The sequence below is a fragment of the Buteo buteo genome, chromosome 5 (genome assembly GCF_964188355.1).
Source record: "Buteo buteo chromosome 5, bButBut1.hap1.1, whole genome shotgun sequence".
In the NCBI taxonomy this organism is placed as follows: domain Eukaryota; kingdom Metazoa; phylum Chordata; class Aves; order Accipitriformes; family Accipitridae; genus Buteo; species Buteo buteo.
In genome coordinates this window covers 26,046,617-26,069,312 of record NC_134175.1, presented here as the reverse complement: position 1 = coordinate 26,069,312, position 22,696 = coordinate 26,046,617, and the positions used below count along the sequence as shown (strand labels likewise).

At 35.9% G+C, this 22,696-nt stretch overlaps 1 protein-coding gene across 11 annotated transcripts in view; it reads left to right on the top strand.

Annotated features, from left to right (window-relative positions):
* Positions 1-22,696, top strand: part of ABI2 (abl interactor 2) — a 72,507-nt gene that overhangs the window by 29,845 nt on the left and 19,966 nt on the right. For 2 of the 11 annotated variants that reach the window (XM_075028261.1, XM_075028252.1), the window contains exons 2-7: positions 490-657; positions 8,970-9,146; positions 12,917-12,934; positions 20,082-20,179; positions 20,939-21,085; positions 22,146-22,267. In XM_075028261.1, coding sequence (XP_074884362.1) covers positions 490-657; positions 8,970-9,146; positions 12,917-12,934; positions 20,082-20,179; positions 20,939-21,085; positions 22,146-22,267 — 730 coding nt within the window. Of the gene's footprint in view, positions 1-489; positions 658-8,969; positions 9,147-12,916; positions 12,935-20,081; positions 20,180-20,938; positions 21,086-22,142; positions 22,268-22,696 lie in introns of all 11 variants that reach the window. The other 9 variants (XM_075028255.1, XM_075028251.1, XM_075028257.1 and 6 more) reach the window with 5 other exon arrangements.

The window sequence follows — 22,696 nt, the reverse complement described above, 5'->3', positions numbered from 1 at the left end:
AGGGAGTAATTATAGTTCATTCACTGTGAACGACCATTTGTGACAATAATGAGGTCCAAATAATTGGGAGAGATGAGGAATATGGTATTTGGCAGATCCTTGCAGGCTGTTATGAGATCTAATTGAAGTACAAAGTTTAGAAGAGCTAAGTAGTTCTAAATAATGCAAAGTTTAGCAGAACTAAAGAATAAGTATCTTGGAGTGTTTTTAAAGTTTATGGCTAAAATACTGTATAAAAAGTTGCACTTTAAGTATTTCAAGAAAAGATGACCATCTTGTATACTAGCTTAATTCCTTTTATAAAGTATAGAAGCTCTTAAAACACAAAGTATCTTTTGTGGAATGAATGGAAAGCAGGAAAAATGGTAACTTTGATGTAGAATTAGTTTGACTTGTGTAATTCTTTGTGCTTTAAAGACAGGCCAAAGACATTCCAAGAATCTTTGTGTGAGAGACTTTACTAAATAAACCTTTTATTTCTGCTTCTAGTCAGCAGATAAGCAGCGAGCCCTGGAAGAAACCAAAGCCTACACAACTCAGTCATTAGCAAGCGTAGCCTATCTGATCAACACTTTGGCCAACAATGTTCTCCAAATGCTGGATATCCAGGCATCCCAACTTCGACGCATGGAGTCTTCAATCAACCATATTTCACAAGTGAGACTTTTTTCCTGATTGTTCTTGAAATTACATAGCAAGTAAAACTCTCACCTGACATTTTGTGAATGAGAAATATAGTTGCATTTAAAACATAAGGATGCATTTCTTCTCATAGTAATTCTGGGAATGGGTGTCATTGTGTGATCGTGTATCTCTGTTAGTGTAAGCATTTTACATGGGAAAAGAGGTTAAATGTATTCTTGGCCAGTTTATTGTTTGGAGAGTGGGCCATTCTACTTAAGTGAAAAGCACAGAAGAATTGGTCATTGAAAAATCAGAATATTATGTTAAGGGACAGATTAAGCTTTCCAACTCCTGTTTGGTGACTTACTGCACTTAGTATTTATTGGCTACAGGCACTTAAAATTAAAAGAAAGAAATATGAAATGGATGGTGGAAAACAATACATGTCATCTTTTTACTTTTCCTGTTGCTGTAATACTGGCATCTAATGACAAAAGCATAGATGGCAAGAATACTTTGTTCCTAGCTTTTCTTAATAAAATGTACTTTGCAATGACATGAACAGAAGGCAAAATTAACGTTTCAAGTTTGTGCATGGCTGGAGAACTGCCATTGTTTGCAGTTTTTCTGAGCAGCAATAAACTAAGCTACTATTATCAGGAACCCATGTCCCTTCACCACACTGATGATGAGAGAATTTTGACTGTCAGAGTGGGCTGAGAATGGATGATAGATTTAGTGGAGGTTTACATGCCAATGACAGATTAAAAGAGAAATTAAGAGCAATGATACAGGGCTTTCTGTTTTTCTGTTACTGGAGAGTTGATTGGCATCCTTACTGAATATTTTGTGTCTTATTTGACCGATACATTTTGGCTGCTAGGGTTTCTTGATCTCCATGTGATAATGTCATAAATTAAAATAAAGGATATTGTGGTATTTAGAAAGACATTTGAAAGTAGGAGCTGTATAAGGTAGGAAATAAGCAGATTGAGCTGGTCTGTTAACTTGCTCATGCTGAAAGGGTTGCTAAGCTAGTAGAGGTTTGAGCCACCAAAAGAAGTGAATAATTTTATGCTAGCTAGCTTAATGGGCTGAATTGGCTCAGTGAGGGGTCAGATGAATTCCAGAGCAGGTACAAAGGAAGGGGTGGGAAGAATTTTCCCGTCTGGTAGTAGTATGCCATTAGATTGCCTCAGTTATCTCATTCAACTGCATCCTCAAAAATAAGCTGAGAAGTTTGATTTCTTCTGCTGCATGCTTCATGCTTCTTGTTAATCCATGGACAAGTCAATTCATTTTTTTTCCCAGAAAATGTCACAGATTACTCTGTGTGTGTGTGTGTGTGTATATGTATATGTGCCATATATATGCTGTGTATGTGTGTATATGCCTCTGTGTGTGTATATATGTGTGTGTGTGCTTGTGTGTATATGTATGTGCTTCTTGACAGGCTAGTGCCAGCTGACAAGTATTTCAGCTATTTAAGAGCTCGACGCAAAAGACTGTATGTGAATAAAATTATTCGGATTCACTGGATTTTGTATTTTATAGATGTAGAAAGTTCATTTTGTCACACAGTTTCTGTAAAGTAGCTTTTTGGGGAAAGGGCCATAGCATTTTGATTTTTTTTTTCCTTCTGAGAAGCTGAGGTTTGTGCAGATTGAGATGCTAGGTTAGATGGTCTTTGGCATTTATACAAAATGGCTAGTTATTTAAAATGGAGCACAAAATTACCAGCGCCCAACACCTAATGAAGATGTATCTGCCAAAATTCATAGGCTGCACTTGAACAACCAAAAGAAGTTAGGTTTGTTTTTTTTTTTTTAATATTGCTGTAAAATTGAAAATTGAGTTTATTTTTTTGTTTTGTTTTGGGTTTTTTTTGAGTCTGCATCATCCATATGTAGGATGCTCCCAAATCTTCATGGAAGAAATGATATCAGAGGAGCAGACAGTATTTGAATTTTGGATATTACATACAGGAAGTGTGTTGATCCGAGGGACTTTATTAAGTTGAATTCAGTATGTTCAGAAATGGCTTCATCCCGTGATACCAATGTTGTAGATGGTTATATAATCTGTCTTAATTTCAGTGGTTATTTTTCTTTTAAAAATGAATTTATTTTGTCACAGTTTCTGTGTAATAAATAATTTCTTCTCAGGAAATTTGATTATACTTCTGGAACAAGCCTAACCTGCAGAAGACTTCCTGGGTCTTTTTTATGTTGGGTGTAAAGTTTAGTGGACTTTTTCTAGTACCGCTTAAAATGCCTCATGGTGTAATACCTCATTGCCAAGTTATGATTTCAGTCAGTCTGACTTGAAATGATGTCAGTAACGTAGAACAGAAAACACGTTGGTAATTACCATCTGCTCGCAGTGCATTAATGCTTTGGTCAGTAGGTATTGATATTTAAGTTTAGAAGACACTAATGCAAATTATGGTCTCTGGATGTGTAATTCTGCTTTTAATTCTGATTTGGAATTTCACATATTCTCCAAAGAAGGGAGCAAAATCATTTGGCTTTTAGTAAGAAAACTTTTTCAAAAGCGCTCGTCTTGTTGAAGTGTAGCTCAAACTGAAAGAGATGTGATTAACTTTAGAAGATAAAATATTCTAGTTCTCTGTTCATTGATAGAATGACAGTTTATGTCACTTTGTATGTTTCTTTATAAATGCCAACTTAATGAAAGAGCTGAAAAGGAAGCTGATAATCATTTGTGGTTTTTCAGATTATATATAGGTCCTGAATAAGGAAATCATTACTATTGAAATTATTTTTATGCAAGTGATTAAATGCTATTGGTTTAAAATTTAGGATTACTTTGATTTGGTCTGAAAGCTGATGAATCTGTTCTTATTTGCCTTCTTGAACCTTGTCCAGAACTAGATGATATGCAGTGTTTCATATTTGGCTTAAAATTTAAATCCTAAATACAGATCATCTGTATAAATATTTATACTTGTTAAAAAAACTGTGTTACAGTTTTCAAGTTAGCAGACACTGTGAAGTGTTGCTAATGTCCAAATTCTTTAATTTAATATGGCAGATTGTCAGGTTTTAGCGTTTGTATGGTGAGAAATATTTTTTCAGGTTTAGTTATAAAATACTCTTAGATAGCAAGGTCATCTTTAAAACTCTTCTCTGCTGCTAATTATATAAACAAGCATGTTAACATAAAGGTGAGTGCTAGTGATGAGTTATCTCCAATGTCACTGCACGATGGAGAAATCTGCTTCATCTTCTTCTTGCAGAATCTGACTCCCATGATACCGGCTGTGAGAACAGGTATTGAGCAGACCACAGACTTAAACTTCTCTGTAGTCAGCATGTGTTGCTTAGCTGAACTGTAGCAACATGGGTGAGCTGGTTGGTCACTGCAGGGAAGTTCACTTGGACTTTCCATTGATAAGTTAGTAAAGGCTTGTAACCATTTTCAGTTGTCTTATTCTTGCAAGTTACAAGAATATCCAAACTCTTTCCAAAATGGTAATGCAAGTCTAATTTTCCACAGTATATGCTACCTGTTCATGGAGCAAGTAGCTTTTCAGCATTTTTGTATCATGACTTCTTTCTTTGTGTATAAGTTCCATACAACTTGAGTTGAGGCAATTAATGTTACATTTCTAACATGTCAGAACTAGACAGTTACTCATTTTAAAGTAATAATCCATTTCTCAGGGTAATTTGCAACTAGTTTGTTTAAATTCTATCAAATAAGCTTTAAAAAAAAAAAAAAAGCCCAGCAACACTAAATTTAAGCAACATTTTCTTCTAAGATTTTTTTAAACTTCATTTTAAAAGCCCAGACTAACAGACTGCCAATAAATTGATAAATTTAAATTGGAATGTTTTGAGAAGAAGAAGAAGAAGAAATCGAGACTTCTGGAGACTTTTATTTCTGAAATTTTGCTACAGTTTAGACTTTCAAAGTGCTGTTGTGGTTTAACCCCGGCCAGCAATTAAGTACCATGCAGCTGCTTGCTCGCTCCCCCCCCCAGCAGGTTGTGAGGAGAGAATCAGAAGAGTAAAAGTGTGAAAAATCGTGGTTTGAGATAAAAACAGTTTAATAACTGAAATATAATAATAATAATGATGATGATGATGGTGATGATAATGAATTGTAATGAAAAGGAAAATAACAGAGAGAATTAAAACCCAGGAAAGAGAAGTGATGCAAATGAAAACAATTGCTTACCACCAACTGACCAATGCCCAGCCAGTCCCTGAGCAGCGGCCCTTCTGCCAACCTCCCCCCAGCTTTATATTGCTGAGCATGACATTGTATGGTCTGGAATATCTCTTTGGGCAGTTGGGGTCAGCTGTCCCCCCTCCCAACTTCTTGTGCACCCCCAGCCTCCTCGCCGGTGGGATGGCGTGAGGAGCAGAAAAGGCCTTGACCCTGTGTAAGCACTGCTCAGCAGTAAGGAAAACATCTCGGTATTACCAACACTGTTTTTAGCACAAATCCAAAACATAGCCCCATAGCAGCTACTATGAAAAAAATTAACTCTACGCCAGCCCAAACCAGCACAAGTACTAACTTAATACTTTGAGAAATTTCACTTCCAGGTAGAAGAGAATATTTCTCAAAACTCCGAGTTCAGTGACTTTTAAGTGAAGTGGTAAATAGTGTTAACTTTGGGATCCCAGAAATGATTTAATGTTTTTTCTATTTTAATCTTTACAGATCTTGAGGCTGTTTTTATTGAATTCAGTTTGGAAACTTGATTTTTCAAAATGGCCAGAAAATTCCTAATAGAAAAAAATGCAGTGGTTTATACCTTTTTTTTTTCCCCTTAAGGTATCCCTTGGCTTATTGCAGGCATCTTGGAAAGCATATGAAAAGATGATAGTAATGAACCTAACGTCTAACAAACTGTCATTTAAAAGCTTTTGCCAAAGGTAATGGAGCTATGGAGGAAAAAAAAGCGTAGTAATGCTGTCAGGAGTCTGAAATTTTTTGTTAGAAAACAGTGTTTTAAGTTACAAAAGGGCACAGTGCATCTCATCTGCTTTTCCTGACAGACTTTCCAAGTCAGGTGTTTTGTTAGTCCAGCTCTAACCCCAAAAACTTCTCAGTAGAAGTTTCTAAACTGCTGAATAAATATTCTGCTAGCATTCTTCCGTCTCACTTAAGGGATTTATGATAGATAGTACTGGAAGCAATAATTACCTGTGTGTTGGGGATAAGTATTAGTAGCAGGTTAATCTTTGTTCCTTTCTCTACTAATCAAATACCTCAGTGTTCCTTTCTGCTGTTTTATAGGTGTCTTAAGATCTTATGACTCCAGTAGTCTACTAAGCAAGAAAATGAAATTTTTGAAAAACTTGCCAGCAAAATGCTTTTCAGTACAATTTTAGGAGTATATACCATTATTAGGTGCCGTTTTTATACTCTCAAGGTAAAAAAGATGTTCTGAGTCATCATGCAAGAGAATTCCCATTAGATGAGCTTCAGGTTTTAATTAGGTTTTATGCATTTCATTGTTTGTTACTGTAGTCATGCCTCACTGATCACCATAGTCCTTAAGGAAACCATTTGTACTCACAACTCCTATGAATAATTAAAAACCAACGCTTTTCATTCATAGAAACAAGTTTTCACAGTGCCAAGATACCATTGCTACAATAACATGTGCATTAAGTATCTGTACTCACACTGTATTTATAGATAATTGCATAAGAAAATACTAAAAGAACATCTTTGAAGTTGCAGTGGTCAAGCACTTGAAATGGAGAGGAAGGAAGAAATCCTCTTGCCAACACTGCACTAATTACTTTACTTTCTTTCTGATTTGTAGATCGAAATTAAGGCTCTGAGAGCATACTGTCCAAGGCATAAACTAGTTTTGAATGACCAGATTCAGACCCATAAGGTTATGATGCTTCAGTACATTTGAAACATCATATAGCATTTGAGGTGCAGCTGAGGTTGTTCAACATTCTAGCAAATGGTATCAGAGACCTGTGAGACAACATACAAGGGTCAGTGTAATGTTTCTGCAGTTCTCTAGTGATATGTCTAGATCACAGATGAAGTCTGAGATAATCGTAGAGATTGAATTTCTCAGTGGTATTAAACATGAGACTGTCCTCCAAGTTGTTGCAGTCACATACCATTTGCTTGTCAAGAAAGTATGTGCTTTCTAACTCCTCAAGAGCTGAGGTGAGGATTCTATAGATGGTCTCTTTGGTCTGACAGCTGCTTGTTCCACAACTTCTCCTTCCACTGTGCTGCAAAAGCACAGGTCTGGCACAGAGAAGGGATAAAAACCTGTGATGGAATATAAAATATTGAATCTTATCCTGATGCAGAATGGTACACTTTTGGTACTCTGGCCTGGAACATGTTTATGTGCTCTGTTTGCACTGGTGCTTGTACAATCAATAATATGGTAAGAGCTATGAAGATCTGATCTGCACTGTTGTATTGGGGGATGGTATATAGACCTGGTCATCACAGGGTACTTCAGGAAGGACTCTGGCAAAATTGGTTGGAGAGTGGTTTAGTTGTTTAGTAGTCGTAGAAGTATATGTGTTTCTGTTAAGCTTGTATGAACAGTGAATTTCTGCAGAGTTTATATATTGGCCAAATCTGGGTGAGTTTTTGTGAGGGTGATGGAGGATATGTCCCAGATAGTTTAACTACCCCTATTAAATTTCAAATCATTGCTCAATGAACTCAAGCTTTCCAAAGAGAGGGTTGCCAACATATTTTGACCTTGAATAATCTGTTTTTTCTATAGCTGTGTTTTAAGAAATAGCTGTGCAGCTTTAGTAGAAACCTTACAGTTCTAGGCAGGTGGTACTAGAGGTGGCAGAAATGTACATGACAAAGCCATTTTCAGTGTTTAATTTTAGCAAAGTTGCAAGATCTTGAAAATATGTTGCTGGAAAATACTAGGTAATCTTGATAGATAGTAATTTAAGCTTCCATATAATGCCCTTGGTATTTGTGGAAATTCTTCTCTGGAAAGAATGTGAAGAAACAGCTTCTTGGAAGTGTTGGGGTTTTTGGGTTTTTTTTGTTTGCTTTTTTAAAAATTTTTGTAGTTTTAAAGGTTGTGATGGTTGCACAAGGTAATACAGGGTCCATTTTGCTTGTTTTGCTACTAGTAGCACAAAAAAAAGGGTAAAACAGTGTAACCAACCCCACTGCCCCAATTCCTGCCCACAGAGAAATAAAATTTAAAGAATGTGTGTTCTGAAAAGGAGTTCTCATTTGTACCTGTTCCTTAGTTACTGCAGAGCCTGTCTCCTAACTGTGAAAAGTCTTCCTGGTGCCACTTATGGTCACTAAAGTGGTAACAAGAAATCCTATGAAAGTTTAGAAATCCTAATGGTGGTGATTCTGGCTGTTTTCTTACTTTTTTTTTAGCCTGTAGCTAAAATGTTTGTTCACAAATCTGGTCAATTTCCTATAAGGAAAGCTGTTTTGTGAGCAAGGAATTATTTTTGTTTTACATGATGCAAGCAACTCCGTCCACCATTATTTAAGAGATTTTACTTTCCTGGAAAGGACAGATAAAATTTTTTGTGACTTTTTCCTAGTCTTGTTACCAAACAAGAGTCAAGTACATGTTTTTAGGCAACAAATTTTCAGCAGAGCTTTGTCTTACACTAGAGATTCTGCTGTGTTACTTGTTGTAATATGAGGAGAGAGGGGTTTTCAGTGTTGACCTTAGGCACTCTTAAGTGAAGGCACTGGACTTAACCACTGGCTTCATTGTGGATAAATTAGTACTGAGCACCTTCTAAAATCTAATCATTGCTTTGTGATGAGTGATTTGTAATGACTGAAATATCTTGTCCATTTGTCTGAGTGAAATTTTATTCTATCATATAACTAACTACCAGTCCTAGTTTAGCAAACTGTTTTACAGTGTAAGAAAACCCTGCTTATGGCTTGTTTTTCAGGTCATAAAAGTTAAGGTTTGGAAAGGTATCCTTACACTTCATCTAGTTGGAGCCTATTTCAAAGATGACCTTAGAAACCAACTGTAAAATTAAGAAGGCTAATTGAAGGAATCGTATAAAACAGTGTCAGTAAATTAATGGGAACTACTAAGAATGGAAAGGAGGAGGAATTTTGCTAAACTGTAAAGAATGAGAGTAACAGAAAACCCAAAGAACCTGTAGCTATTAGTGTGGGTTTAGAGGTGGCAAGTTCAACAGTAAATTGAACAAAGATGATGTAATCAAATATATGTAGTGATATGTTTAGCACAGTATAAAGAGATCTTCGAAACATTGGAACTGATTCAAATTTTTTTTTTTTATACTGACTCTGTATTCAAATGCATACCACTGTTAGTAAATACACTGCGTCTTTTGTAGACGGTGGACATTCACAAAGAGAAAGTTGCTAGAAGAGAAATTGGTATCTTGACTACAAACAAAAACACCTCAAGAACTCACAAAATCATTGCACCAGCTAACTTGGAGCGACCAGTTCGCTACATCAGGAAACCTATTGATTATACAATTCTAGATGATATTGGACATGGAGTGAAGGTAGGTGATATTGTTAAAACAGCCAAACTGCAAATACATTGTCTTTGTATATTTTCAAAATAACCTGATGCTTTTCATGGTAATATACCAGTTTCTCCTTGCCTGGCCAGTGTGTGTATAAACGTAAGAGGAGTCCTGTCCAATTTGCAGTTGCCCCTTCCCCTTCCCTTGCCCCGGTGTTTCTAAACTTTGCAAACCCACTGAATCTTATTTCTGAGGATATTCATGACTATGGGTTTCACTTTTTAAAATGCTTCTGAATACCTACTTGTGTGATGCTGCCATTATTATTTGAATCAGTTGCCAGGGATATACCTGAGAACTGAAAGGCTAATGACGGTCACTTTTCTGCCTGAATTAGCACCACAAAGTATGATCTAGCTGTAATTGCCATTGGTTTACTTTGAAGCTCACCCAAAGAAAGGGTTTGCATGAGAAGTATTATGTGCTCCCTTTTCTTCTTTCTCTCAGAGTCAGTTCTACCCATATCCTGTGGTGTGCTTTGTCTCTACAAATTTTGTGCCATATGGGGTTTCAGAATGGGAATATTGCTGCCAGGTTTGAAGTCAGCTGGTTCTCCCTTTTAAGACCAGGAAAAAAGGAGGAATTTCAGGGCAAAGATCAGACTGAGACACAACTGGTGGCTGTTGTATGCAAGCATTAGATCAGTGTAGACAACAGCAGTAATATCATGTGCAAGATTAGATATGCATTTTTAAGAGCGCATCCTGAATGTAAACACAGTCTTAGCAGGTGTGAGCTCATTGTTAACTTGTGCTGCCAGGAAAACAAATACGGAAATGAGAACACTGACAGTGTTAAAGTTCCAGGAGAAGAAAGGTAAATAACACAAAGCGGTGTCATTTTTACATGACAAACTAACAAATCTGTAAACCTGCTAAGTAGCAGTAAGGTAAGATGCTTCTTCCAGTCAAAGTACACCAGAATTTCTTTTGCTTGACAGCTAACTGCATTAGGTTATCTATGTTGTTCAATTTGAACTGTCTGCTTGGATAGCCTTTTAAATGGCAATAGCTTGTTTAAGCAAACAATTAAAATTCAAATTCTGAACAGTCCAATTTAAATCTTTCACAAGCAGTTTTACTCAAAGTCTTCTCAACATCCCGTTCGTTAACAGAAAGTCTTTTTTCCCCATTTCTTACCAAAAGAGTTAACCTCAGTTTGTAACTCTAAACAGATTTTAAAAAGACAAGTGACTCTAAGCTTGATTTGGAAAACCAAACCAAATCAAACCAAAAAACCCCAGCATTCATAACTACAGTTTTGACCAGGAAATTATTATCAGTCTTCTGTTAAAATCTACTGCCAATTTTTATAGATTTTGAATTTATGCAGGTCAGCAGAACTCCTTCTGGATATGGATGGAGCATATTAACCTGTAGGATTACTGTTGCTAATATTTTAATGATCACTTTTGTTTTAAGGAGATTGTTTTAGAACTCATTAAAGAATAGTTTTTAATTGCTCTGCAGCACAATCGTACTTAGCACTGGCTCTAAACCACTGTAATTGGTATCCCACTTACCTCAATGTAGCATAATCGTACTCACTGTGATGCAATGAATTACGTTCTTCTGAAAGAACATAGTTCATCAAATGGATGATGACTCAAATGTGTATTTGCATCCATTTGTTATGCTTGTGATATGCTTGAAACATCTTACAAATGATACATATACAATGTACTATAACTAGAAAATGAAAAAGTATTGTGTACTTGTGAAACAATAAGCAGAGAACTTGAAATCATGCTATCCTTAAGATCCATAGATGTGTTCCAATCAGGTTAATCCTGTGTTCAGCACAAAAGAAAGAACCACTGTCTTGCTGATGGGGAGAAAGTGGCCAGCTGTGCTTATGAACCTGTTGTTTTTGTTCTGCTTAAGTAACTACAGATTAGCAGATTAGTTTACTAGCTCTCTGACTGGAGAACAAAGAAAAAAAGAAGAGGGGTAGGAGCTTTAAATTTGCCTATTTATAGCTCTTTATTGCTTGAGCTGTGGCATTTTTCCCTTCAAATGACTATTCAGAAGGAGTTATTGCATAAATAATACTAAAGTTTCAGTTAGCAGCAGGATGCCTTAGTCTGCATTCTTTGTCCTTTTTCTGCTACAGGGCTTCCTCTCTAGTACCTGGACCCAGAATTATGCATTGTCAGGACAATCAAAGAGCTAATGCAGCAGGCATTCATTGCAGCCCCTGAGAAAGATAGCAAACTGGACAGAGAATAATACAGGAGATAATACAGGGAGCATCCTTGGCCAAAAAATCCAGTATGCCATGTTGAGAGAAGTAGTATAAGTGCTTGAGCGCCTATTCCTTCCATTCAGAAATTTGAAGCATCAGTGAATGCCACCTTCAGGAAAAGGTGCTCTACAATATGGTTACTTAATAGGTGAGAGAGAATTTAAGTGCCACTATATCATTCCAGTAGTCTCTCCTCATCTCTTCCTGAAGCTACAATGCTGCAAAAATCTGAAGAACCTTTTGTCTGAAAGAGATTTGCTTTCATTTTTTTTCAAATTGAGTTTCCTGAGCTACAAAGTCTTCCAATCTGTTCTTCCCTCCAAAGAGTTCTTTAGTCAAGAGGATGAAAAAAAAACCAACAAAAAAGCTTGATCCATTCAAAGTGGTGTGTATTAAAGGCACTGTAATTATCAGGCAGTGCTGCTGAGGAAAAGGTCTCTGCTCATGGACCCTCTAATGTAACTGTATGAAGCAGAGACCATTTTGGTTAATAGATCTGTGGAACTTTAAACTCCAAGACAGGAGATTTTCTAGTAAATCAGATTATGTTTCTTTTTTAATACATTAGGGTCTCTTCTAAATGGTTAAAACAGAGTAGTCACTCTGGTTGCTCCACTGTTGAGATTCTCCATATTTAATGTTTGGTGTTACAAAAAGTGTACGAAATGTAATGATACGTTTAGATTAGCTGAACTGAAAACAGATCAAATGATATTCAAATAGAAAGACTAGTATTTTTGAAAAAATTATTACGGCGAAAGAAGGTACATGGTATTGTGCGACTAAGATGTAGGACTTAATGTCAAAAAGCTAGCACTTAGGCTTTAAAATAAGATTTAGCGGTTTGTTCATGTCTTAATATGTTTAGAAAATTTATTTTAGAAAATACTGATATGTGGTGCAGTATACATATAGAGTGCTGTACTTCTTACAAGATGTAATGATTTGCTCTTGATCTTTGTTAGAGAGAGATCTCAGGGCACCAGGTTAAGAGTTAACTAACAGCATTGTCTAGAAAAGAACATATATTAGCTTTCATATTCTAGAGGTTTCTGTTTCAGCTAGTTGTAAATATGCTAATGCATGTAACAATTTAAATGAGCTCAGGGTATTGATAAGGCTATTTTTTGACAGCTCAAATAAATTAATCTCTGAAGTTAATCCATCTAGATCTCATGATCCATTCTGACAGAAGCTGACTTTTTGTTAGCACTGCAGGAACTTGAATAAACAGTGTACAAGCATTTGAGCATTAATTTTAAGTTGTTAATCTAAAGGCTTTGTGGTCAATGTATATTAAAAGTTTCAGCTTGAAAATCTTTTGTTCATGACACATTCTGCTTTAACCACTCTTTCTATGATCTACTGATACATTATTTTGTTAATGCTGAATGCTTAACTTTTTTCTTTCTTTTTCCTTTCTCTTCATATCCTGAAGTTCCAACTAACCTTTCAATGCTTTTTTTCCTTACCTCTTTTATTTGCTCCATTTATGCATTAAGTGGTTGCTTAGATTTAAGGTAAGAAACCCCAGGGCTGGATTTCCATTCTTATTATTCTGAGACTATTACACACGGGGAGATGATTAACATGAATGTTACTGATTGTTTAAAACAACACCTGCTCTCCCTCCTGTATATCAGACCTTCTGTTGAATGATTTCTTCGCAGATAAACATTTTGTGATATAAATTGATGTATTTATGTAAGGAAGCTAACACAGCTCATTTTAAAAGCTTTGAGGCAAAATACTGACTGCCTTCAGCATATCTACCAGATCATTTACAAGGGAGGAATGTTGTGCTAACCTTGTGTAGACAAAAAGATACAGTGAATAGATAGCAGCTGAATATAAGCCTCCCCCTGTGTAATATTCTTTTTATCCTATATACGGTGTAAGTTATGATTTGATTTAGATTAATGTTTCAGTGTGAGATTGTTCAGATAATGGGCTCCAAAGGTGTGTAACAAACTCAAATCTGTATATTAATTTTTAAAGTTGCAGTATCCTTAATTTTTTCAGAAACTGCTAGCACTATTTAAATACTGAGAGGCACTCATACATGGAAATTTTCACAAATTTGATAGTTATGTAAAATATTTAATAACTCTTAAACAACAAGCTAAGTGATTTATTTAGTTGAATATTAAATGAATAGTACATCAAAGAACTCTGAAGTATGTCAAATTCTCAAGGATCTTAAAGAGGTTTAAATGCTAGTAGCCTTAGTGGCTGCAGAAGTAGCAATACAAAGCATTAAAACAATTAGACAAGCAGTTAAATGAAGTTATATGGTACTGTGCTGGAGTTCATAGTACATTAATTAATAGATAGGTTATAGCCTTTATTGAGTATTGTGGTATCATCCTCTTCCTGAAGTGCATCTGGTTTGGGGAGAGAGGGAACAAAAGTTTTTTAGTAGCAGCGCCACAGTTTTAAAGTGGGAACTGTATTTTAGAACGTAGAATACTAATATGTAGTATGGGTACATTAATTAAATAATGTTCCAAGTTGATGTGAAATATTTTTCATGACTAAGTATTTTCCATGACTGGAAAAACCTAAAAGAAAATCCTGCACATTGCTGAAGAGATTGCCTGTAAAACCAGGTATTACTGTAGATATCCCAATGATGTCCCTATGGAATTGGCCAGATGGTACTTTTAGTAAGATATTTAAGTGTATGTTGTGCATCTGATCACAATGGAAAATCTTTAATAAATGAGAGATTTTTTGCATGTCATTTGAAATTTATTTTTACATAAGTGTGTGAGATACAGTATTTCAAGTCACGTAGTGTTTAAAAGCTTTTTATTTGAGAATTGCAAAATATATCTCTTCCCTGGCTCTTTCTGTCTATCCACACAAAACGGATACTTCTAATGCTGAATATGCCTTATTCTGGGTGCAGTTCATATTGGATGATGGTTTTCTCAGCGAACTTAAAAAAACAATTTGCAAACTCAGTTTTGTTTGTTGCTCTCTGCAGTTGCAGTTACAAACAAGTAAAGACCATCCTAAGAAAAATAATTTACAATTGTATAATTATAGATTATGTGTGAACTGCCATATCTGTGCATCATCTGCAGTGGTGATAAGAGTCTCTTCAGCTTTTCAGAGAAAATTTTTTTTTTTCCATTTATAGGTTTGGAATGAAAATAACACTTTTTTATTATAACACCAGTTAAAATATTTCTTTATTTTTACTAGAGTAAACCTGATCAGAAATTTTATTTGGGAAATCACAATATATCAATCAACTTCTCATTGCCAAAACATGTGGGTTAAAAAAAAGGAAAGGCAAAAGGCAGCGCAGCACCTCTCAGTAGACCTAAGTCACTCTTTAAGTCTCACTATAGTCACTGTGCATCAGCCTGAAAGAAGAAAACTAAAAGGCAGCTACTAACCCTACTTCCATGTGAATAATAATTTTACTTCACTTACGAGAAGTTGGATATGAAGTGTTTAGCCTGCATTTATTTTTCATGGCTGCAAAGAAACCTTAGTCTTAGCTAACAGTTACAATATTAAACTGACTGACTGTAGCAGGAGTAACTGTGCTTGTGTCTGGGTAGCTTAAATTTACATTTTAAACAAATTTTGAAGAAAATTCCAATTACAAGTCAGAGGAGTATTTGTAGCATCTCCTGTCAGCAAATCAATTGAAAATGACATTTTTTAAGCCTTTTTATATTTACCAGACTTGGTTCTTCAATTACTTTACGTAGGTGGATGTGGTAAAAACAAGTAAACTCACTTGCTGAAGCTTCTACTTGTGGTCATTTGCCAAGACAGGGTTGAAATTTAGATGTTTCACTTCCCTATCAACTGGTTAATCAACTGACAAACATATGGTTTAGTTAGACATGCAGAATAAGTATTCGAGTGGCTAAGCACAGCCTGAAAAGGAATTTACTTTGAGGTAGCAGATGATGGGCCAAAAATCTGTTCATCCTCTCTGTAGCGTTAATGAGATGAAGCAAAGTGTGGGAAGGTAGTTTTCATTCAGCCTTAGGTTGTTTTTGCTGGAGTCAGGCATAAAACTGCTCAAGAAGTTTGGGTAGCTGCTTGAAGCTTCTGAATATAATCCATGGAACGTTACTGTTGGGACACTTTTTCTTATTAGATTTTGGGGAAAAGATGATTCTTTTGACATCCTGAAAGTTCTAGAAAATCTGATGTGACCATAAAGCACCACTTAAAAATTTCTGGGCTGAGTCCAATTTTGGCTCCTCCTGAGGTTTGCTTGTGTGGAATATCTAGTATTTAGGATTTTTGGAAAAAAAATATCACTTTGTTTTGGTAATTGAACTGACAATGAGATGTTCTTCAGAACAGTAAAAAAGTGGATTGAAATCTTTGTTGCAGGTAAGTGACTTACAGCCATGTAAATACACAGTGCATTCGTGCAAATAGTTTTTGCACGTCTGATGACCAGCTCTTACATCTGACCAACTATGTATTTCTGCACTTCTTGTTCAGTGAATTTTTTTGCTCATGAAAACTTTCCCAAGAATTGAATTGAATGAACTGCAGGATTTCTCAGTTTTAACCAGTTTCTTTCACTACAAATTTCTTGTACAGTGGAGTGCTAAAGAAGCTCAATCTGTTAAATGTTTATAAAAATGTAACTATGAAGGAAACACAGTCATAGGTAGGACCATAAGAAGGTGATTTCATCACTGGGATCTATGGAAAACTATTTGCCAAAAATAGAAATTGGATAAATATGTCTTAATCATTCAAAAAATTAAACTTAAAATGATCATTTTATAAGGGCTCTAGTCCAATCCCCTATCATGTCTTGAAATCATCAGATGTTACCTTTCTAAAACTGACCCCGTAGCTCAATGGAGAAAATATTGGATGAAATACTGTTGTACCCTTTTTAAATAGAATGGTCTGTAGTGGTCCATTTCTTTACAGTTCATTTTACAGTTGTTGCTGTGGAGCTGGATCTCAGACTATCCTCCAGGATGTGTTACTTACCAAGGATCTGCTTATTTGAAGTTGTTTGTGCAGTTTCTTCCTCAGCAAAACTTCAAATTCCAGCTCCAGTGGTGACAGAGTTACAGCTTTGGTAGAAGACATTTTCATCTGTAGTGCAGGTGCTTGCTAGTTCACATATAAAAAGCTTCTGCAAGGTATCCAGTAAAAAAAAAAAAGCTTATCCAAGATCTCCCTAGAATTATTTGGTGCTCCTCCCTGTAATTTCAGTTGGTAATATTTTCTACTTTTTTTCTTCCGTTGGAAGAGGCAAGAAGAGAATGGAAAAAATCCCTGCATGCATTCTGCGTAGACCCTGTGTACTACTTGTCAGTTCACAGGGTAGTCTTCCTGATTTTAGAAGAGTCAGCTGTTTGGGGTTTTTTTTCCCTGAGCTTTGTGCCCAAACCATTATTGCCTCTCTTAATTTTTTCTTTTTTTAGCATAGTTGTTAGCTGTTTTGGCAGTTGTGAGCAAAGGCAGAGATACTCCTTTGTGTTTCTGGTTGCAGGCTCTGTTTTGCCACACAGTTTGCTAAAAGAATTTGCAAGCTTTTAACTACAGACCAATCATGGATCTGTGGGGTCCTGCAGCCTGCAGTCAAACAATCCACCAACAGACAAATGCATTCCTCTGCTTTCACCCTCTAATTAATCTAGTTGCATCTGGTTAGTTCCAGCTGTGCAGAGCTAGGGGAAATGTCGTCAGAAACAGCACAACTTCTGGCAAATTCCAACTTACACCAGTAAATGGATTTTTTGAAACTTGACAGCAAATGGAAATGTGACCTTGAGTTCTGGTGGTTGCCTTGGATTTTAGAAGTTTGTAACAGGGATGTGTGTGGATGAGGATTTGTGTATGGAAACTATCTTTACAACCATATGTGCAAAATGGAAAAGGCAATACAGTAAAGTTTTGCAAGAGGGGGGCATTAATGGCTTTCTTTTTTTTTTGCCTAGTAGAAGTCATCATAGAAGGGGACACTTGGAAATGTTAGAGTATTTGTATCTCAACTGAAGTTGCAACTTGTATAGTTTTAAATTTTCTTTTTTTTCTTTTTTCTTTCCTCAAGGCAGTCTGTAAACTTTTTTAGTGTCTTGCATGATATTTCCACATATCTGTCCATTTTGATCAGAACTGCTGGAATAATTTTATATTCTTCATTTTTCTTCTGTGATTTTTTTGGCCATAAGTCAAAGGGGAAGTTACTCAGATAGGGTTGTTTAACTTACAGTAGCTGATCTTGAAGCCATCAATCCTGTCAGATTTGAAGACAGCCCTGTAAACTTTAATTACTTGCTCTTTCAATATTTTGATTTCAATGTTGAAAAGTAATTTCAAAGAGCCTGAAACTAAGCTTACTGTCAGTGCATTTCCCCATCTTTCAGTTTAGTCTTTCTTGAGGGTGGCTTCTTTGTGACTAAAGTTTCTTGGTTAAAAAAAGGATCACTTTTTCTTTGGCCACATTTTTTAAAGCTTTCTTCCCATCCTATGTCAAGGATATGTTTATTCACAGTGTTAACAGAAGTACTAACAGTCACTGGAGTTGTGCATTAGTCCGGCAAGTATTACTTCCACTTCTTACTGTATACTGCGTGATGTCACTGCATCCTCCACCTCTGCTGTCCTTTCTTTTCATGTAGCTGTAGCCGAGTAGAAGCCTAAAACTTCATTTTTGTTCCTGCAGTGATTGTATACAAATAATAAGATTCTTTATGGAATTTTATATAAACTGTAAAGTGATAGCTAGTGGTTACCTCATCTGGTCAGAAACAATAGTGTAGCTAATTAAAACACCTAAATGGAGTATTCAGGGACACGCAGATTGGTCTAAGTTTGCTGTCATCTAAAGACATCTAAACCCCCTGCCCCACTAGGCTTAGTGGGCTGTTTGAAAATACAGCAAGTGACAATGCAGTGAGTGTATAATTAAGGGGGGGTGTGTGTGTGTGTTTGTGTCTTTTTTGGACAACTCAAATAGGTAGGAGGGTGAAACAGGTGTCTTTAATGAAAGAGGAAAAACAGGGGGTGCTGCAACTTTAAAAAAAAATTTCAGATTTGTGCTATTTCTTAATGTTCCGTGTATAGAATAAAATATACTTCATTTTACACTTTCCCTCTTCCCTTCAAGTAGTTGTAGTTTAGTGCTCACCTCATCCCTCACTTGAATTAACTTTAGATTTCTTGTTGCTTAGAGTTGGCTTAAAGGACTTCATAATGCTGTGCAAAAGAATTTTGTCTTAAATTGACATTACAAAGTACTCTTGCACAACTAAATCCAAACATCTGTTTCTGAGTCTGACAAAAAAAACCACCTTCCAACTTTTGGTTTTCTTTTCCTCCCAGCAGATTGAAAACGTGATAGCACTGGGATTATTTAGAGCCAAGGAATCAAGTTTCAGTGGATTAGAATACTGAATATATTACACTGTTCTCAATATTTATCAATTCACAAATCTAAACATTGCCAGGGTTTTAAGCGACTTGTTATAGTCAAATTTTAAAGGAGTAATTTGCCTTTAATGACGTTTGCAAATACTCTTAATGCCTTGATCACTGTGCCTTTTTTATATGGGAGGTGGGGGTAGTAGGCAAAAGTTACATTTTGGAAATAAGAAATACTGTGAAATAGAGCATGACAGTAACAACAGAAAAAGGGATGTAAGCATACTTATTTAGGTTTGTTGAATATCTCTGTGTCTAAGCAATAGTTTGAGCATTCATAAATCAAAGCTGTTTAACAGAGACTTGTAAGAAGACCATGTACTGATTCCTGTAAGAGTGCATGCATTGAGGGAATTATGCTTGGCTGGTAGTATATAGATAAGCAAAATGCCTACATTGGTAACAATGGTTTATGAGTCCTAGATTGATCAGTCCGTCAGGAATGCAGATGAGTTTTTTAAAAAAGTTAGAGTAAATTCTTTTATATAAAAGTTACTTAATTAGTATTTTAACCTGAAAGTGAGGGAGGGGACAACTGCAGTTACGTCACATGACTGCTAAATATTTTTCTCCTCGTCCATTTATTTATCAGTTCTTAGAGATTAAATTGCTACAGATTTGGTGGGGGAAAAAAGTACATCTTTGTATTTTTCTCCATATAGCTTTCCCTCTATGTTTACATATACATAAATAATATTTACAATACATATCATCTTTAAAAGTTTTGATACTGTACTGTGAAAACATTGAAACATTAATGGATCATATTTGGAGATTACTTTGACTTCTCCATATTTAGATGAATTACATTAAATTGTGGCCTATTAGATAAACCTTAGTATTTTTAAAGAGTATTCAAAAATATTTTTGCAAATTTACCATTCAGTAGTGCAACCTGAAATAACTGCCTTTATCTCAAAAGGTGACTGGGAGGTTTAACCAAGTTAGATACAGTGTCTGTATTGTCAGTGATTTAATGTTTATGGGATAGTCTAAAGGCAAATTCACTTTTTGTATATACAAGTTTTAAAAACCCTATGTAATAAAGAGTCCTTTGAGCGCAACTCTTGACTTCTAGCAGAGTGGAAATTGCATATAAATTGCATGGCCTCTCAATTTTTTTGTTTGTTTAAACCTTCCCTTACTTAGAGTTAATTGCTAAAGGCATCTCAGTGTCTTTCCCCCTAGAAGCTGAGCTTAGTGAAGGCTGTTTTTTTCCCCCACTTTTTCATGCAGGTCAGCACACAGAATATGAAGATGGGTGGGCTGCCTCGTACAACACCACCCACCCAGAAGCCACCAAGTCCACCGATGTCAGGAAAAGGAACTATCGGGTAAGTGCAGTTACCGAATGTGTAAACAGCTTTGGTGAACAGAAGGGAAAAAAGGGAAGATCTTTCTCTATAGTGTGGGGTTTTTTGGTTTGCGGGTTTTTTGGGTTTGTTTTAACCATTCACAAAGGTCAAGAGGTATTACATCTGCATTCTCTTATATTGGTCATGTCTTATATATCAGTTAGCACATTTCTGCGAGAAGACGGTGGGCATCATCATCCTTTCCCAACAGGACCCTTTTTGTCATTGCAGAACACTTAACTACATGCTTTAGAGTAAAAAGTCGTTAATTGTGTGGCTTTGACAGGTGGTGCTGAACAACTGGAAAATTACTATGTGGCACTGTTCGTTAATTATTTGTGCTCTGTGTGATAAAAGTACTTTTCTGTTAAGTCTATGAACTTTACTTTGACCTTAGGAAAATGTGTTAGAACTGGGATGAATGCTGTTTGTTGGTTATGTGATTATGTATATACATACAGACTGCAGTGCTTTATTTTAAAACAGAATATGGATTACCTTTAAAATAACAATGGGATGTGCAACGCAGAGTTTATTAATAGGAAGATTGAAGTACATGAAGAACATCCTTAATTGTTTTTTCTCATCCTACAAAGCAGATACTTCAAACTTATAGAAAAACATTTTTTCTAGTTCCCATTACTGATTAGTATGTAGCTATCTTTTAAAGAATGAAAAATCTTTGGTTTTGTCTGTATTATCTTAATTTGCTTGTGAAATATGCTTGTCCTTGTGTAGGCGTCACTCTCCCTATCGTACGTTGGAGCCAGTACGTCCTCCGGTTGTACCAAATGACTACGTGCCTAGTCCAACACGCAATATGGCTCCCTCACAACAGAGCCCTGTTAGAACAGCTTCTGTGAATCAGAGGAATCGCACATACAGGTATTCAGTGTAGTCCTGTACAAAGTGTGGTTAGTATTGTATAAGCATATGGACAATAAATGCTATGATAAATATCAAATCCATCTGCACCTCTGCAGTGAAGCTTGCTAATTCATGATATGGACTGGGAACATCATTTGGCATGACGAGAATGTGCTCTCATAAAACCAGAATTCACAAAACTGTGAATTGTGTTAAGATTGTTCACTTAATCCCCTAGTCATCTTAATTTTAGTGCTATCACTTTGTTACAGTACTTAATGAGTTACTAAAATTTTGAAGTCTTTCAAGTAGGTAGATCGTGATATTATTTTACAAAATGCATACAAAACTGGGAAAAGACTTTGTACGCAACTTGCCTTCTACATGTTGAAGGACCACATAGTATGCTTATAGTTCACATTTTTGTTTGAACAGTCTTTGATGTTTATAGATTGAGCAGCTGAAAAAGAGCATTGTATTTTGAGGATACTGATAACTTCAAACACAGAATAAAGTTGAACTGTGTTACCAAAGGTTCTGCAGAAGGCTAGCCTTTTCTCTAGGATAATAAGAGTTTTGTGATGTGACAGGTCTAAATACTTCCCTTGAAATATTTACTTTTTAAACATCATAAGTACTTGAGGGTGGCTAAACAGGTGGACTTAAAATATAAGAAAACCTGACTTTTGCTTTACTGTCTTACAATTTCCAGATTTCAGTAGTCTCATATGAAAGCATATAAATCAGAGTCTAAACAGTCTACATGTTTTATAAGTTATAGGAAAAAGGTCTGTATTTGTTCAGTAGGAGTTTAACAATATTGGAATGACATGCTTTGGAACAAGGTTCCAGAAGTGTTTCATTTTTGAGCAAGTTCACTAAGACTAATTGAAAAAGCTGTTGTGTTGTAGTCAAAGTGAAAGAGTTTTAGGAAGACTATATAGGTTTATATCATTGTTTCGTTTCTCTTGTTCCCTTTTGTTCCTTTGAATTAGTAAGGTGATATATGAGGGACCTTATGTTTCAGCATGCACAGCAGCATATTCATACCCTGGGTTATTTTGGTTTCTTACAGCAGCAGTGGGAGTAGTGGAGGAAGCCACCCAAGTAGTCGGAGCAGCAGTCGAGAGAACAGTGGAAGTGGAAGTGTGGGTGTTCCTATTGCTGTTCCCACACCATCTCCTCCCAGTGTCTATCCAGGTGAATGGAAACTTGCTGTTCCTCTTTCTGATTCAGCATTAACCTTTAGCATTTGCAAGTCTCCTAAACCCCAAGAGAAGTCTCAAAGATCATTATCCAGAAACATGCAAGCCTTGAAAATTGCTTGCTATTGATAGAATGAGTTTGAATCAAGTAGTAACTTTTCTGGGAGTGTCCGATGTGCTCTAATGCTTCTTTTATATATTAATTTGTTTATCAGACTTTTTTGCCTGGCTGTCTGCATGTGACTAGGTAGGACACAACACCTTTTTAAGTGGGCTGGGGGGAACTTCTCTGTTGTCCTTTTAAGCAAATAAATGTTTTTTCATTGGCTGTTCATGCAGATACATAGAAGCATGTTTTTAGAAAATTAGATGAAATGAGAGGCAGGTACAGGGTAAATCTTTAGTACATTAATGCAAGCCTGAG